The 17,725-nt window shown below is 58.3% G+C and overlaps 2 protein-coding genes across 3 annotated transcripts; both read right to left on the bottom strand.

The window, feature by feature from the left end:
* Window positions 1–1,076: 1,076 nt before the first annotated feature.
* Mbd3 (methyl-CpG binding domain protein 3) lies at window positions 1,077–8,044 on the bottom strand. 2 transcript variants are annotated; one of them, XM_059251670.1, is made up of 7 exons: window positions 7,914–8,044; window positions 4,014–4,173; window positions 3,641–3,778; window positions 3,170–3,260; window positions 2,448–2,625; window positions 1,606–1,791; window positions 1,077–1,528 (listed from the first exon to the last, which is right to left on the bottom strand). In XM_059251670.1, the coding sequence occupies exons 1-6, from the start codon at window positions 7,925–7,927 to the stop codon at window positions 1,611–1,613; spliced, it is 762 nt and encodes a 253-aa protein (XP_059107653.1). In that variant the 5' UTR covers window positions 7,928–8,044; the 3' UTR covers window positions 1,077–1,528; window positions 1,606–1,610. The 2 variants fall into 2 exon arrangements, with proteins under 2 accessions (XP_059107653.1, XP_059107652.1); XM_059251669.1 differs by having other exon boundaries at window positions 7,818–7,946.
* A 2,788-nt stretch (window positions 8,045–10,832) lies between these two features.
* LOC131900623 (cytochrome b-c1 complex subunit 10) lies at window positions 10,833–14,611 on the bottom strand. Its single transcript, XM_059251924.1, has 3 exons — window positions 14,487–14,611; window positions 12,137–12,288; window positions 10,833–10,993 (listed from the first exon to the last, which is right to left on the bottom strand). The coding sequence occupies exons 1-2, from the start codon at window positions 14,594–14,596 to the stop codon at window positions 12,168–12,170; spliced, it is 231 nt and encodes a 76-aa protein (XP_059107907.1). The 5' UTR covers window positions 14,597–14,611; the 3' UTR covers window positions 10,833–10,993; window positions 12,137–12,167.
* Window positions 14,612–17,725: the final 3,114 nt, after the last annotated feature.

The raw sequence follows: 17,725 nt of genomic DNA, 5'->3' as shown, positions 1-17,725 counted from the left end.
CTTCTCCGGCCTCTCCCTGGCTGTGGCCTGTGTCAGAGCCTTCCTGCCCATGGCCGGCTAACACTCTGGCAGTGGATGGCCCCATCCAGGGAAGCTTTATCTACGTTACCACCATCTTTTCTCATGGTGGCCCATGGGCAGAAACATGGACAGCAGGGCACGTGGTCCTGTGGGAGGGCCATGGGGTTGCTGGGGTCTGTGGGCTGGATGTTAAGTGTGGCAGGAGGCTTTCAGAAAATGCAGGGCTTGTGGAAGGACTGTAGGGAGCCCTGTGCACCCTTGGGTGCAGAGGACCCATCCCCACCTTCCGGAGTAGGCCCAGCACCCACGGCAGGGTGCCCCACCACAGGCTGTACTCCCCTGGGCCTGCTGGGGCCACCAGTGACTTAGAGCCTGGACACAGGGGAGGCTTATGTTGGGCAGGCTGTGTGAAAAGTCCTGCAGAAGTCTGCAGGGCAGGACCAGGTCCTCTCTGATGGATGCAGACCTGTCCAAGAAGTGTCTTACAGTAGAGGGGGCCAGTGAGAGAACAGGGAAAGCAGTGCCCTCTTTGGTAGTGGACACCAGGGGTGATGGTGGCATCCCAGAGCTGCTCCGGTATTCGCAGGTTAGTGTGCTATACAGGACGGAGCCTCATTCGCTGGAAGTCTCCCATGCCAAACCTTTATCGTTCTGCCCATGGATGCTGGGGTCACCAGTCCCTGTCCTGGAGGGAACTTACAAACCCTGGGTCCTCTAGGGTGGCACAGGTCACTATGGTCAGCCCTAGAGAGAACCCAGACGAGAGTGGCATCTCTGTTGGAGGGGGCTGCCCTGGTACGATCCGGTGAGAAGGGTGGTCCTTGTGGGTGCCGGCAGGCTGGGGGTGCCGGCTCTAGCCTTGGGTGCTGTCCAGCCTGGAGGAGACCCTGCTGGGACTGAGGACGGCCAGGCGCACTCACTGTAGAACCACTGACCCCTCCCCAAGGCTCCCTGAGGCCCAGAAGCAGGTGGGTCCCGCAGGCTGGGCAGCGGGCCCTGCGGGTTCTCCAGGCACCCTCCGAGCTGTGGCTCACACGGAGCGAGAAGTCAGAGGCTGAGAAGTTCCTACCATCGGTTTATTGAAGGAAAGCAAGTTCCTGGCTGGCTGCTGGCCCTAGCTCAGCGAGGCTGGCGACCCCGAGACCCTGGTAGCAGTCCAGACCCTGGCCTGTGACGCTGAAAGACAGGAACGGCCAGGTGTGTTTCCAGAACCTTCCTCCAGCGGCCCAACAAAGCTTGTAGCTCCTTGGTGCCGAGCAGGGCTGCTTCTTATGGTGAGGAGGCAGGAAGGTGACCACGGTGAAGGCTGCCTCCTAGCTGCACCCCACCTTCAGTTTTCAACGTGGGGCTTCTTGTCACGAGTGCAGGGGCAAGTTGAGTCCGAGGCCCACGGGGGCTCCCTGCACCGAGGCCCGGGAGCTGGAGGAGGCCTGCCTCCTGCTGGCCTGGCCCCCACCTGGTCCAGGCAAGGCTGAGGGAAGTCGGCAACCCAGATGTGGCAGGGCATCTGGAAGAGGCAGAGGGAAGCCATCAGCAGCCTGACTGGGTGGGAGCGCCCCCGTCACCCTGGCCGGCCTGCAGCACCTGTGCTAGACCCGCTCAGGCTCAGGCTCGTCGTCTTCCTCATCCTCGTCCTCCTCGTCCTCAGCACAGGCCTTGTCCAGTGGCGCCTCCCCATCCCGGGCCAGCTCCTCCACGTGTGCCAGCATGTCGGCCATCAGCGCCTCCTCCAGACGCTTGCGCACCTGCTGCACCAGCTCCTCCTGCTTCCTGGAAGGACACACTCTGACAGGGCACGCGGGCTGGGCACCCTCACCTCAGGGCCTCAAGGAACCCAGTGACCGGTCCACAGGTACGCCACCACCCATCCCTTCCAGGAACTCCGACGGCTTCCCCGACCGCTGGTCTAACATTTTCAACTTTTCAGGTCCCAGATACGTGGGAACCACAGATGACAGCCGGCTGAGGGCCACGATGGGCCCTGAATCTAGTTCCACCAGGTCCTGCTCTTGTCCCTGTCTGGCCTGACACACTGGTGTGCGACAGGAAACCCAGGCCAGCCCCTCAGGGTCCAGGGCCTCCCCCTGAGGAGCCTTGTCTCAGCGCTCAGCAGCCCTGTCCACACAGAAGCGCAGGGCCACCCAGAGCCACCCAGGTCCTCTCCTTCCCTGGCCACTCCGACCAGGCCTGGACCCTTCCTGAGGGCTGTCCCTCAGGTCCAGCCCCACCCAGCTTCTTCAGTTTCCCAATTCTCCCAGGCCTGTGGTAGTCATGGTTACTGAGCCAAGACTGAACCTCATAGTCTGTGTTACCCCCGCCCCACCTGACCCCAGCCACTCTAGAACATACTGAGAAGCCAGGCGGTTGCCGGCCTGCCCTGCATCCTGCCATGACTAACTGTGGAGATCGGTGGGCACGTCAGGTACCTGATGTCATCGTCGGTCACCATGAAGGCTTTGCACAGCGGCTGTGCCGTGTTTAGCCACACGCCAGGGTTCTTCTCCACGGCTGCCGAGAGCTGGCCCGTGATGGGCAGGGTGCTGGTGTGCAGCGCACTGGCGATGGCCGACAGCAGCGTCTCGTCTGTGCAGCCTGGGCCCACCCCTGTGGGGGAGGACAGTGTGGGCAGGCCCGGCCAGCACAGGCTGCTCCACGCCCCACGGGCCTAGGCTGCCACCTGGGAAGCCATGACCTCACCCTAGGCTAGTCTGTCAGAAGACAAGGAGTCCGTCCAGAGACCTCACCAAAGCCTGGCGTGGTGGCCCCAGCCTGTAACCCCAGGCAAAGGCAGAAGACAGGCGATCCGTGCGCCCGAGGCCGGCCAGGGTTCCACAGTAAGTCCCGGGAGATGGCTAGCAGAGTGCTTACTAATCTCGTCCAGGACCTGGGAATGCTTCCCAGCACCCACCAGAGGGCTCCCACCACCTGTCACTCCAGCTGCAGGCTATCTGTCGCCCTCCGCCTCCACGGGAACCAGTACACAAGCAGTACAAAGAAACTCGCGTGCGCGCACGCGCGCGCACACACACACACACACACACACACACACACAAATAAACACATCTTTAAAAAAAGAAGAGGCCTCACCACCAGGGCACCACCCGCCTCACTGAAGTCCAGAGGGCAGCATCCCCCCGCCCCAGCTCACCCTGCAGGCCCTTGGGCAGGTCCATGGTTCTGACCAGCTCCTCAGCGATGTCGAAGGCACTCAGGCCGCTCAGCTTCTTCTCCCAGAACAGCTTTAGGGTGAGAGAGGCAAGGTTACAGGAAGCAGAGGTGGGAGGGATGTGACCAATCCATCCATCCCAGCCCCCAGGAGCCAGGGGGTGTTTACAAATAGGCCTGAAAAACACAAAGGAGCCTTGGCTTTTGTTATGTTGATTTTTTTTTTTTAAAGCGGAGGTTTCTTGCTGAGCAGCGTTGGGCTAAGGGCGAGCCACCCAGCTCAGGGCATTCTTTCTGAAGAGTAACTACTTCACAAGCAAAGACACAGAGGCCGGGGATGCAGCTCTGGGCAAGGGAGCCCGCCTATCTCGTTCAAGGCACTGGCTCCTTGCACCCAGAAGGACGACCTTTAGGACAAGGCCTCAGGACGCCTGGAAACTGCGCGGGGGCTCACCTGCCTCGGCTGGTCCACCGCCTTCTGCGGGTCGCTCTTGACCTTGTTGCTGGGGTGGTTGGTGATCTTGGTCACCGGCTGCTTGAAGATGGATGCGGTCTGCCGTACAGGCAGCGCGGTGTTCAGGTCAGGCTTGCCCTGGGGGGAGAAGACTCTGCAGCGGGCCGCTCCGACCGGGATCCACGGAGGGTTGGAGGGGCCAGGGAGGCGTTTAGCCAGAGCCTGAATGGTGTTGGGCGGGCGATCAGGCGGGCAGATCTCCCACCCACCAAACCAAATGCGCGCCATGCTTCCGCCAGCTGAGGTACTGACTCGATGGCGATGGTGGCTAACCCGCAGGGCCCGCCCCCTGCCCTGACGTCACCGCCCTCACCTTGACCTGGTTGGAGGAGTCATAGCGCACGCGCTGGCGGCTCTTATTCATCTTGTTCATCAGCATTTTCCCCGTGCGGAAATCGAAGGTGCTGAGGTCCATGGAGCCGCCCAGGTAACGCGCCAGCTGTGGCTTGCTGCGGAACTTCTTCCCGCTGGGGCTGCGGGCGGGAGGCTGGTCAGCCCGAGCAGGTCACCCCGGCCCACCACTCTTGGAAGGGGGGTGCTCTCCGCGCCTCAGGGTCTCATAGGGAAAGCGAGCGGGAAGAGCAGCCCTAGGGAGCCGGGGCTTGGGACCTGCACCCCTCGGGTGCCTGGGCCAGAAACCAGCCCCCGCTCCCCAGAAATCACCTATCTGTAGGGGTACAGGTCTCATGTAGCCCAGGCTGGTCTCAAAACTCACTATGTAACCAAGAATTCCTGGTCCTGCTGGGCGGTGGTGGTACACACCTTAGTCCCAGCACTCGGGAGGCAGAGCTAGGCGGATCTCTGTGAGTTCGAGGCCAGCCTGGGCTACAGAGTGAGATTCAGGACAGGAACCAAAACTACACAGAGAAACCCTGTCTCACAAAACCAAAAAAAGGGTTGGGGATTTAGCTCAGTGGTAGAGTGCTTGCCTAGCAAGCGCAAGGCCCTGGGTTTGGTCCTCAGCTCCAGAAAAGAAATAAAATAAAATAAACTTAAAACAAAGGAATTCCTGATCCTGCGGCTTCCAGCTCCTGAGTGGCCACTGCCTGGATTCAAGCGTTGCTAGAGGTAGGACCCATGGCTTCAGGACTGCTACACAGTCCTCAGCTTCCTTTGATTGGTTTTGAGACAGGGTCTTGTGTACCCCAGGCTAGCCTTAACTTGCCATATAGTCGGTGCTTCCTTAACTCCTGAGTGTGGGCTGGCACATGTGTACCAGCGTGTTCTCTTAGGCCCGTGCACACAGGACAGGCATAGGTTTGACAACCCCTAACTGCCCCAGCCAAACTCTAGGACTTCTGGAAACTGGATCACAACTGTGATGAACACTCAGAGCAAAAGATAGGGCAGCCTGTGTGATCCACTATGAGTATTACTCAGCCACAAAAAGGAGCAGAGCTCTGACATATTACAGTATGGAGGAGCCCTGAGGACATCGTACTATCCATGGGGTAGGATAGAGAGTGTTCCAGGACCAGCAGCAGATCTGTCAGGGCTGAGTGAGATATTCTGGGATTGGTTTTATAGTTGCAAGATCTCTGTTCTCAGTAAAGTCACAAGTGGTGGCAGGCTGGGTGTGGCCCAGCGGTGAGCTAGCGCTGGGTTCCATCCTAGTCTCAGCGCAGGGGAGCTCTGGCAGTCGGGCTGACGTTACATCTTGCTGGCAATCACTGTCCCTCTTGACAGCTGAGGTGGTGGTGTCTGCTGGGAACCTTTGTATGTGACTGTCCTGCCCAGACAGATAATGCCCCACGCACACCAGGATCCCAGAGTACCCTCAGAACCCACCCTGTCAGAAGAGATCCCCCAGTGTGAGAACCACACAGAAATAAGGCACCCCAGCCCACACTGCCTGCCAGGGCCTGGGATCCCAAAACCACTGGGCTGGCCCTGAGCCCACATGTGCCCCAAGCTTCAGATCAGCTGGACCCCAGCCAGGCACAGGCCTTTGATTGGCAGCTGCTTAGGGGGTGGGAGGGAGCATGGGGTAGTGTAAGGCAAAGGCTTTGCCACACTGAAACCTTGGTCCCCTTGTCTCCACCTTCTGAATGTGGTGATGACGGGCAGTGAATCTGGTTTTTGTGGTTGGTATGGGGACCAACCGGAGCCAACCATGCCCCAGGCGGAAGTTACTAACTGAGCTCTGGCCTTAGCCCCTGGGGCCTCATTTTAAAATGGCAAATGCTCCAAAGTCATATTTGATGGGGATCCCACCTTTGTGAACACGCCACAAGCCCACTGCCCTCTAGTGAGTGAATTTGGCATATAGGTTGAATCATCTCAACAAAGCTGTATTAATTTAGAAAACAAAACCACAAAACCAGGCATGGTGGCACATGCCTCTCAGCTGAGGCTGAGGAAGGAGGGCCCCAAGTTCCAGGCCAACCTGGGCTACATAGCAAGACCGTGTCTCAAAAACAAAACACACCCAAGTCAGAAAGGCTGTGGCAGCTGGGGTGGGGTGCCTTGGGATGTGGTGTGTGGCAAACAGTGCAGGGTGCTTTCACTGCTGCAGACCCACACACAAGGCCATGCAATGCACCCCGAGCTGGGCAGCTCGAGCTCGCCCTCAGCAGGCAGGGCATAGACCTGCAGTAACCCTGGGGACAAAGTTCCCAGGCCAAAGAGTGCACATGGTGTCCGGCCACGTGTGGGAGGGTTCTTAGTGAGGAAGCTCACCGAAGGATCTTTTGACTGACAGGATGTCATGTACAAATGAGTTGGGTGGCATCTGCAGCTGTTCTGGGGCATGGATATGCAGGACAAGATAAGTGGGGTAACTACAGCCTGGGGACAAGGTGGCTTTGGACCAACTCCCAAAGGAGGAGGGCCCATTGTCCGGGCCACAGCCCCCACCAGGCACAGGTGTTTCTCACACTTTGTGCTTTAGACAGAGGTGAGGACAGCAGCAGGCTGGAGAGCTGCGGAGGCTTGAGGTGCCCGGGGAAAAGGTGGCAGAGCTGGCATCATGTCCTTGGACTCTAGAGGACAGAACACCGCGGTTAACAAGCTTTAAAAAGCTCCAGCAAGGCTGGACAAGTCAGGAAGAAGGGGGTGGGGCCGCATGCACATGGGACCCAGAGACACCATTAGCAGCCCTACTGGGAAAACCCCTCAGTCCTTTAGGAACCAACAGCCCCGCCCCTCTTTTCAGACCTAAAGGAACCTGAGACTCCACAAACCAAGGGGCCCGCAGAACTTCCCCACAAAGCCGCCATGCAATTCTGGCTGCATGAGGAAAGGGCGCCTGGGAATGTAGTACAGCGACAGGGTGCCGGCCCGGCACGCACAAGGCCCAGGGTGCTGTGCCCACCACACCGCACAAAAGCCGAGGGAAGACAGCAGCAGGTGCGGGCTGCAGTTCGGACAGCTGTCCTTACCCTGCCCGAGAGGCTGCAAGCCAGCCCGGTTTACGTAGACGACTGCCTAGACACCGCATCAAAATTAAAAACAAGTCTTGGACACAAAAACAAAAGGCTGAATGTTCACAGTGATCAGAAGCCGCTATGGCAGACGTGACTTCTCGGGGCACGACTGAAGAGCAAGTGCCGTGGGAGATCCGCAGAAACGGAGGCATTGGGGGGGGTGGTGGGGGTGGGCGAAAAGGCAGAATGTGCAGCTGGGGGATCAAGCCACCCGGGCAGTTCGCCCTGCTCCCCGGAACCTCGGGATGGCCCCCGCGAACTCCCCACGAGGGCCCCAGGGTCATCCCCGCCCCCCACCCCGCTTCCCAGCGGCGTCTGGCCACGGCCGGGCGCCCCTCGCCTGGCGCGCACGGTCCCTGATGCCGCAGAGGACAAAAGCTCGCGCCACGGACGGGCGCCGAGCCACGAGGCTGCCGCGGCGGGCGGCGCGCACGCGTACTGGGCCAGCGAAAGCCCCGCGTGGCGCACGCGCGCTGGGTGACAGCAGCGCGGAGCGGGGCGCACGCGCGCTGGGCGAGGAGCCGCGGCCGGCGCGTGCGCAGCGGCCACGGCCGGCACGTAGGACGCACGCTCGCTCGCTCGCACGCACGTCGCCGGCCCAGACCGCGGCCCGCAGTCGGGGCGCCCAGGCCGCCGCAGAGGCCGCTGGGAGGCGCCCGTTGGGGCCCTGCGCGGCCGGCGCGCTCATTCACCTATAGTAAAAGACATCCCTGTGGCCGGCCGACAGCCCCGACCTCCTGGGCACTTCTTCCCTCTCCCAGCCCTGCGGGAGCGCCGGGCACTCCCACCTCTTCCGCTCCATTGCGCCCCGGCTCTCCGCCCGCCTCCGGGCCCGCCGATGCCGCCGCCGCCGCCGCCGCCAGTCGCGACCCCCAAGCTCGTCGCCGCCTCGGTTCCCGCCGCCGCCGCCGCCACTCGCCGCGGCTGTTCCGACCCGCGGGCCTCCGCCCTCCGCCCCCAGCCGGGCGCGCGCCGGCTTTGCCACCCGCTCGGCCCCCTCCCCGCGCTTCACAGCCCCCGCTAGGGGGGCCGCTCCGCCCACCCGCCCGCGCGCGGGGCCCGTCTGCGCAGTCGCCGAGTCTGGCCCCGCCCCTCCCAGCTCGTGGGACCCGTCTGACGGCCCTCGAGGCTCTCTGCGCAGCCGCAGACGCGGCCCCGCCCCTATTCGCTCGCAAGGCCCGCCCCACGGCGGGGAGGCCAATCGGATCCGTCTGCGCTCCTCCGCTCCAAAGTACCTCGCGGGCCCCGCCCAGGCTCATTGGCAGGACACGCCGCGTGGCACTCCGACCAATCAGAGTGCCCAGGATGTCTCCGTTCACTTGTATGGCCCGCCTCGAGAAAGAGACAGCCAATCAGCGTGGTGGGGCGGGACACCACCCGCGCTTGCGCTCTGGACTCCTCAAGCGGCGAGCGTTCCGCACCTGCTCCTTAGCATGCTGGAATCGTTTCCGCTTGCAGGCGTCTGTCCTGGGGTTGGGATCGGCTGCACCTGCGCAGTGTGCGTCTGGCAGGGACTCGACGTACTGGCCTATCGCGACAGGGATCTAGTGTAGCTCCAATCCCATCCCGCAGTCCTCCTGCCTCTGCATCCACACTGTTGGGTGGACAGACGTGCACCACTCGGCTTCACCCAGAAGTGTTTTTTAAGTTTATTCTTGTCGGGCAGTGGTGAGCACAACTTTGATCCCAGCCCTCGGGAGGCAGAGGCGGGCGGGTCTCTGTGAGTTCGAAGCCAGCCTGGTCTACAGAGTGAGTTCCAGGGTAGCCACGGCTACACAGAGAAACACTGTCTTGGAAAGATAATTTAAAAACAAAAATTGTACATTTTCCCATCCAGAACCATCGAATTTTCCCAGGCACGGTCTCTCAACCTGTAGCTCACTGTTTTGCCTAGACAGGCGGGCCAGGACGTACCTGCACCATGGTTACAGGCATGTGCCCTGCTGGGCTCTTCTGTGGGTGTTGGGGAAAGGGCTCATGTTCCCGTTAGCTTGGCAAGCAGGTTACTGAACTATCACCCCCCGCTGTTTTTTTTTATTAGACTAATAGGAGGTGTTCCCAGCCTTCTATATAGCTGGGGATGCCCGTACTGATCCTCTCTCCTCTACCTGCACAGTTCGGGGATGACAGGTGGGCACTAGCACTGTTATGTGGTGCAGGGGATGGAGGCTCGCACATGCGAAGGAGCTACATCCCCAGCCCGGTTTCTGACCTGTACCATCTTCCTGAATCACACGCCTGAATAACCCAGAGGCTTAACTCGGGTGCTCAGGTCTGATGGAGCCACCCCAGCCTCCCTTTTAGCTTGGTTTGGGACAGCCCCGGCTGTCACTGTCCCATCCTGCCTCAGCCTTCCAAGTGTGGGAGGACCCTGCTGGAGCACTCAAGTCAAAAGCTTCACTGAATCTCTCAAGCTGGCCTTAACTTCCCAATCCCCCTGCTTCGGCATCCGGAGTAGCTGGGACTATGGGCCTACATTCCGGGCCCTGGTCTTGTTATTAAAGATTTATGTGTATGAATGTTTTGTCTACACGTCTGTCTGTGCATCATGTGTTTCTGGAGCTCACTGAGGCCAGAACAGGGTATGGATCCCAAGACTGGAGCCGCTATGTAGGTGCTGGGACTAGAACCTGGGTCCTCTGCAAGAACAAGGGCTCTTTACCACAGAGCCGTCTCCAAAGTCTTTTTTTTTTTTTTTGTCCCCACAATCCCCTTTTTGGAGACCAGGTTCCATGTAGCCCAGGCTGGCCTCTCCAAGTATCAGAGGATGACCCTGAACTCTTTTTTTTTTTTTTTTTTTTTTTTTTTTTTTTTAAGTTTATTTTTTTTCACATACTCAGCTCTCTCCTCAACCCCTCACTTTTTTTATACAGTGTTCTGTTTGCACATATCCCTGCAAGCCAGAAGAGGGCACCAGATCTCATTACAGATGGTTGTGAGCCACCATGTGGTTGCTGGGAATTGAACTCAGGACCTTTGGAAGAGCAAGCAGTGCTCTTAACCTCTGAGCCATCTCTCCAGCCCCGACCCTGAACTCTTGATCCTCTTGACTCAATGTCCAGAGAGCTGACAGGCTAGGTGGGTGCCACTGTACCCAGGGCTTTCTGAGACGAAGTCACTACATGGCCCACACTGTGTGGAACTCAGATGAAAAAGTGTGTGTTGTGCCAGGATGGATGGCAGCATTTTTTTTATAACCAAAGCAGCACTTTCTAGGGCTGTGGCTGTAGCTCAGTACGGCTCTCACTTACCACACAGGAAGCCCCGGGGAGCCTCTCAGCCCCACAAACACAGGCATGGCGGAGCACACCTGTTTGTCCTAGCACTCGGGAGGCAGAGGCATGCGTAAGAAGTTTAAGGCAGCCTTGGTTACATATTGAGTTTGAGGCCAGGCTAGGCTACCTAAGACCCTGTCTCAACACAAACTAAACCAGGAAGGAAGAAGGCTGCTGTGTGGCTTCAGAGGCTGCAGGGACTCTGGACACTATTTATGAGCCATTAAAGTTGAGAGTGACTAACAAGTCAGCCCCAGGGAACACACAGTGCCGTTTCTATCCAGAAAACACTTCAGTGTGGCAAGGATTTCTGCTTGCCATTGAACTTTTCCAGACGTCCAAACGTTGGGTGCTGAAAGGACCCCTGAGCTGGGGGAGCCTTGAGGAGGATGAGGAGGAGGGAGCCAGGTGGAGCATGAGGAGACCCAGGCGTCGGAGGTGTAAGAACAAGGTTTAATGCTAAACCCATGAAGGAAGCCCAAGTGTCCATCAATGCAGAGGCTCCCCCAGGACGATGCGGGCGTCCTCAGTGTCCGGCTTCCTCAGCATCCTCCACTGGGCTAAGCTGTTCCTGAGGCAGCAGGATGTGGCACCTAGGAGGGGACAGCACAGGGTGAGCTCAGCACACAAGGAACCAGCCCAGGGCCCCGAGCCCTGTGAATGATGCCAACAGTGTCACATGAGCTACAGGCCCTTGTCTGGAGGATGGGAAAGAGGGCTGGGAGAGTAATTAATAGACAAAGTGCCTGCCACAGAAACACAGGACCCAAGTTCCATGCCCCAAAGACAGGCAGACAAGAAGGTGGTGGCTGTCCCGTCAGCCAGTGCATGAGCTCCAGGTTCAGAGGCCTGTGTGGTTGGCACTGGAGACGGCTCAGCAAGTGATGAACACCAGCCGCTCTGGAGAGGACCAGGATTTAGTTCCCAGAACCACACAGCAGATCATAACCACCAGTGACTCCAGGTCCAGGGGGCTCTGGTGCCCTCTTCTGGCCTCTGTGGTCACTGCAGGGGTGTAGGTGTGCGTGCGTGCATGCGTGCAGGGGCTGGAGAGCAGGCGCAGTGAGTGAGAGCCTGCTGTGTAAGAATGAGGACCCACGCTCTGGCACCACATCAGTCAGGCTCTGCTATGCATGCTCGCAGCCCCAGCTCTAGGGAGGGAGGCGGCAAGAGACGGGAAGACCCCACGAAGTTGCTGGTTGGCCAGATGGCCTAGCCAGAGGCAGATTTCAGGTTCAGTGAGATTTTGTTTCAAGGCAGTAAGGTAGAGACAGATAGTGGAAATCACCCACCCCAATCCCTGGCTTCCATGCCTACGCACGTGCATACATGCATACACACACACACACACACACACACACACGCACGCACGCACGCACGCACGCACAAATTGGGGCATGAGTGGTCTACACAGGACTGTATTGTGGGCAACAAGCTACCAACATAACCAAACAGCAGTTTGGTGTGGCTTGAAGACACACGGTGTTGCATGCCCTCAGCATATCCCAAGAGGCCCGGGGCAAGGGACAGCCTCAGCTCTTCCATCTGTACAATGGAGTGTCTGCATCCCACCAGACTTGGGCACCAGCTCTGTGAGCTAGGCTGTTAACCAGCCTAGCAGCTGAGGTTGTGACCAGGATCCAAAATCCTGGGGTATTGGGACGTCTCAGGGATCCCCTCCAGAACCACTCCAGAACCCCCAACCCACAGCAGTCAGGCCCAACACTCAGACTCACCAGGGAGGTCCTGTGTGTGGCGAGGGGTTGCCTAATCATCCTTCTTAAACTTGCCATTGATGTAAGGCACCCAGTCCAGAATCAGCCGCCAGTCTGTGGCCCACACGAGCCCCATGGCACCCACGGCACCCCACATGCTGGCTGTGGGGACCCTGGGGGGGACAGAGGCAGTTAGAAGCTGCTGGTGACTTAGCCTTTGAGAATCTTCTCCCACGACATCCCATGATGACAGTCCAGAGCCCTCCCAGTGCCGGACCACAGGGCGCATGGGAGGCTGAGGCAGGAAGGCTGCTTTTGGTTCACAACCAGCTTAAAAGGCTGGGCCTGAGGGCGCACACCTTTAATCCCAGGACTCAGGAGGCAGAAGCAGGTGGATCTCTGAATTCGAGGCCAGCCTGGTCTACAGAGTTCTAGGACAGCCAGGGCTACACAGAGAAACCTTCTCGAAAAAACAAATGAACAAAAAAAGAACTTGGATTCTAAGCACTGGACGGCCACGAAACCTTCGTCTGGGTCAGCTCAGGACTCGGGGTTGGTTCACTGTAAGGCCCTTCCCTTTTGGGTGACAGTCCCAGGCTGCTGGGTTCAGTTGGTCATGGCCAGTGGGACCATGTGGAGTTTGGAAGACAGAGCCTGTGAACTTCAACTATGCAGATCACCAAGATACCAGCCACCCAGCTACACTGCTAGAACCTAAGCTTCCCTGTCTCCTACCAAGACACACAGGCTGGCACCTCCAAGCTTCAGATACAAACAGTACCTCCCACCAGTGAGCCCCACGTCCTGGCCTCCCAGCAGGTGACCTCTGCCTGTAGCAATCACAAATCCATGCTGCTGACCACTGAGGTCACCAATACTATACAGCTTATCCTGTGGGGTCAGGCAAGGTACAGCTGTTGGCATTGATGCACTTATCTCCCTATCTATCTCCCTATCTCCCTATCTATCTCCCTATCTATCTATCTATCTATCTATCTATCTATCTATCTATCATGTATTATCTATCATCTATCTACTCTATAATCTATCTATCTATAATCTATCATCTATCTATGTATCTACCATCTACCCATCATCTGTTTATTGAGACAAGGTTCCATGTGTTCCACTCTGGCCTGGAATTCACGATGCATCAGAGGACAGGCATGAATTCCTGATTCTCCTGCCTGCAGATCCCCAGTGCTGGGATGACAGGCCCATGACAGGCCCGTGGTACCGGGGATGGCCCCTAAGACCTCAGAACTGCGTGAGGAGATTGGAAGGGTGACTTTGGGACGGCAGTATTAATGTGGTAACTTTTATAACACAAACACGTTGTTGCTGTTGTAGAGGTGGGTCCTTTGTCTCCAAGGCTGGCCTTGAATTCCTCATCCTCCTGCCCTGTCTCCTAAGTGCTGGCCCTGTCTCACCCTGCTAAGCCCATGTGCAGTGCTGAGGACTGGCACACAGAGCTGGACAAGGGATCCGCCCACTGGGCCACAGCTGCAGATTTGCACACCTGGATGACAACCGTTTTGGAGGGCTGGGGCTGTCACTTAGAGGTGTGAGCTTGACAACGGGTCTAGGGTCTGAATCTCACCGCCACCGTTGCAAAAAGCAATAATTAAAATTAAATTAAAAAAAACTGAAAAGCCGGGAGGTGGGGGCGGGAGAGATGGCTCAGTGGTTGGGAGAGCTCACTGCTCTTGCAGAAGATCTACGTCTCCAGCTCCAGGGGATCCAACGCCTTCTGGACCCTTCGGGCACACGCACTCTCGTGAGCACAAACGCACACATATACATGTAAGTGGAAATAAACTAAAATTTAAAAAGGGGCAAAAGGGGCTGGAGAGATGCCTCTTCCTCCGGAGGATCCAGGTTCAATTCCCAGCACCCACATGGTGCTCACAACCATCTCTAGCTCCGGGTTCAGGGGATCCGATGCCCTCTTTGCCTACGCGGCTACCAGGCTACACGGTACACAAACATGCATGCAAACAGAACACTCATGGTGGGTGCCTACGGTTTCGGTATTCAAGGAGTGTGACGCAGGGGGACTGCCGGGAGTTTGAGGCCAACCTGGGTTACAGAAACACTGTTTCAAAAAAAAAAAAAGTAAAGGCGGCAAAATCGGAGCCAAAAGCTGCAAGGCGCCGGGCTGAAAGTCGGAGTCCCGAGCCGTAAGCCCAGGCTACCCACCCGTACCGCACAGGGATCCCCAGGTCGGGCTGGGGAAACTGAGGCTCGGGGCAGCTCAGACTGACCTTGGATCCTCTACCTGCACTGTGTCCGGGAGTACTTCAGCTGCCCCAGCCTCAGTTTCCCCCATGTTCCCAGGGCACACGGGTGGGATGGTGGGCGGGCTCCTCACCAGTTCTTGGCCAACTCCCGGTAGCGCGGGCCCAGAAACTTGCCCAACATCGCGGCAGGGTCTCGGCACTCTGGGTCACCCCGTTCCCGTTGCCCTGGAGCACTGCGCATGTGCGGACCTACGGCGCATGCGCGAAGGGAGACGCACCACCCGCTTCCGGCGGCCGTGCTCGCCGGTTCCGAAGACATTGACATCTTACTTCCGGGGAGGGCTGACAGACACGCTGGGCCCCGCCCCTGTGGGCGGGGCGTCTAGCCTGCCGGCCGCTCCCAGGCCAGGGCCTGTGGTGGCAGCGCATCCTGGTGCTGTCTCCAGGCGGCGGCCTGACAGGGACTTCGGGCCGGGGCACTAACGTGATGACTAACAATACACACTGGTGGGGCGCACGTCTCTAATCCCAGCCCTCGGGAGGCAGAGGCGGGAGATCTCCGGGTTCGAGGCCAGCCTGGGCTACAGAGGGAGTTCCAGCACAGCCAGGGCTGCACCGAGAAACCCTGTCTCAGAAAACCGAACACCGTCAACAAACAAAACAAAACCCACACGCTCCGTTGTTCTTGAGAAGGTGCCTCCACCTCCTAAGCCCTGGGCCTGCACCTCCAGGCCTGGCATAGGCAGGCAGCGCCGGGGTGGAACCCAGGGCTTTGTGCAAGCTGGAGGAGCAGGCTACCCGCTGGGCCACAGGCCTGCCCCGATCCGTTTAAACACGGGGCCTGTGCAGGGCCCCGAGCGGGAGGCTGGGGCTGGAGGTACCCTCCACTTGCTCGGATCTTCCTTACGGGACACCTTGGGTTCCCTGGGTTGGCACACGGGCAGGCCCTCCTTGGTCAACCTTCCCGCTGAAGCCCCTGTCTGGTCTGCCCTCCCAGAATGAGAAGACCAGCAGCAGGTAGGTAGGAACACCCCCAGATCCACATCCCCCAGCAAGCACTCGGGGCTGCCCCACCTGGATGCAGGGGCACAAAAGCCCACAGGAAGCTCCGTCCTTTGTCCCTCGGGCCCCACTTTTGAAGTGTGTCTAGTGTTTAGACTGGCATGCGGTATCTGCTCAGCGCTGGACTCCCTCCTGGACCCCACAGTTCCCGGGGTCCTCCCTGGGGACCGCAGGTTCCATTGTGCCACCGTCCTTGGCCAAGAACCAAGGGAGACCACAGTGCTGGGATCTCAGCGGGGGGCCTTGCTACCACAGGAGGGACAGGCTCAGCGCTGAGCTACTCCGGCCTAAGAGGTTAGTTAAGCTCCGGGTTCAGGCAAAGACCTCATCCCACAAACGACGGTGGGGGCAGGAGAGGAGGCTCCATGCTTAAGAACACCGGCTGCTCTTGCAGAGGACCCACATGGCTGCTCACAACCGCTTGTAACTCCAATTCTGGGGCATACGATACCCTCTTTTGGCTGTCACAGTGCACACACATGGTGCGCACATACATAGATGCACACCCAAAATACCCATATACTTAAAACTTAAAAATACAAATAAAGTTGGGTCACCATGCCTCTAATCCTAGCACTTGGGAAACATGAATCTGGAGCTGAGTTCAAGGCTCTCCTCCACTACATAGCAAGGTCCAGGCCAAACAGACATCCGCAGTGCAATGTTTTTCTAAAAAAACAAAACAAAACAAAACAAAACAAACCAGCCAGGTGGTGGTGGTGGTGCACTCCTTTAATCCCAGCACTCGGAGGCAGAGGCAGGCGGATCTCTGTGAGCTCGAGGCCAGCCTGGGCTACAGAGTGAGTTCCAGGACAGCCTGGGCTGTTACACAGAGAAACCAGGTTCAACCCCCCCCCCCCCCCGACTTCCAATACTCAGCACCTACGTAAAGAGGTCCGGTGACAACCCTCTAACTCCAGGGAGGCAGAGAGGGACACAACTGGTCTGGGAACCCAGGGCTTCAAGCACACATGTGGGCGGAACTCTACCAACTGAGCCACAACCTCAGTCCACCCTCTGTGGTCCTGCAGCTGGGCAGCCGTGTGCAGGGCGTCTGTGGATCCCCCTGGGACACAGGGACTCATGGACGCTCAGGCCGAGGGCAGATCGATTGCTTCTGGATAACCCAGCAGGCAGGGAATCTGGAGGAGCCCCCATGGCCGGCCTTGAGAACCTTGAGAACTAGCCACGGGAGCAGGGATGTGGTATGGCAATCTTGTGTTCCCTCCAATCCAGCTGTTCCTCCCACAGGCTTCCAGAGGCGCTGAGTCCCTGAGCCAAAGCGGTGAATACTATCTGTCGTAACAAGGTGTTACCATGGTTCCCAACAAAATCTCCTCACTGGAGATTTTTGGGGTTTCCAAAGGGAGAGTAGCTTGTGGGGACAGAGGTCAGCATGGAATAGGTAAGAACAGAGTGCTGTGGGGAGTCCTTGGTAGTCCCACCAACATCCTCCCCAGGGTCTAAGGTGGGAAGAAATGATGCCACAGGGATCTGAAAAATGGGTGAAGATACTTGGAAGGGGACTCATGGACCCTTGACAGAGCGAGGGAAGCCAAAGCCAGAACCATCTACTGAAGAACCAGCTGCGGCTGTGTGAACGGTGCCTAAGTACAGTCAGCTTCACATCTGGAACAACTGACCCAAGCAGCTGGGTACACCTGTGGGGGCTCTCCTGACGGGACCCTCACCTGGGCCACACCTTCCGGCGGCAGCCCACACGAGGAGGACGCATTTGCTCTCCGCCTGCTTGCCCGCTCTGGCTGGCAGGCTCATCTACCCTGCGGCTGAGGCTTCCTTCACGGGTGTTAGAGCCCACTTCCCCGGATTCCAGTGCAGACTGAGACCAGCAGTTCCCCAGGAATCCTCCAGGACTCCAGCGCTGGACTGGGACTGCTGAGACCCGCTTGTGGACTGAGCAACTGCTGGACTAGGGACTACCCAGATTACAGTCCTTAAGCCACGCTAATACTGCAACCCACATACGTAATTATGTACCTATATATATTCGCTCCATCAATTCTGCCACTTTAGAGACCCGTGCAACTTGTTACCCAAGCATTCAGGACAGTGAGAAAAAAGGAGCATCGAGTCCAAGCCCCACGGGGACAACTAGTCACCTTTCGAGAGGCAGACTGCGTTTGGGCTGTTGGCACACGTGGGGCACAAGCAGGCTCTGGGCTCGTGGGAACAGGGAGGGCACAGCGGACATCCAGACTCTGTGCCAGGCACTAGGCAGGGTGACCCTTCGATCAACACTGGGTCTTTTGAATGCTACTTTAATAACCTCGTAGACCACGAAATATGA

The sequence above is a fragment of the Peromyscus eremicus genome, unplaced genomic scaffold, assembly GCF_949786415.1.
Source record: "Peromyscus eremicus unplaced genomic scaffold, PerEre_H2_v1 PerEre#2#chr22_unloc_1, whole genome shotgun sequence".
NCBI lineage: Eukaryota > Metazoa > Chordata > Mammalia > Rodentia > Cricetidae > Peromyscus > Peromyscus eremicus.
This window is presented reverse-complemented; position numbering and strand designations above follow the sequence as displayed.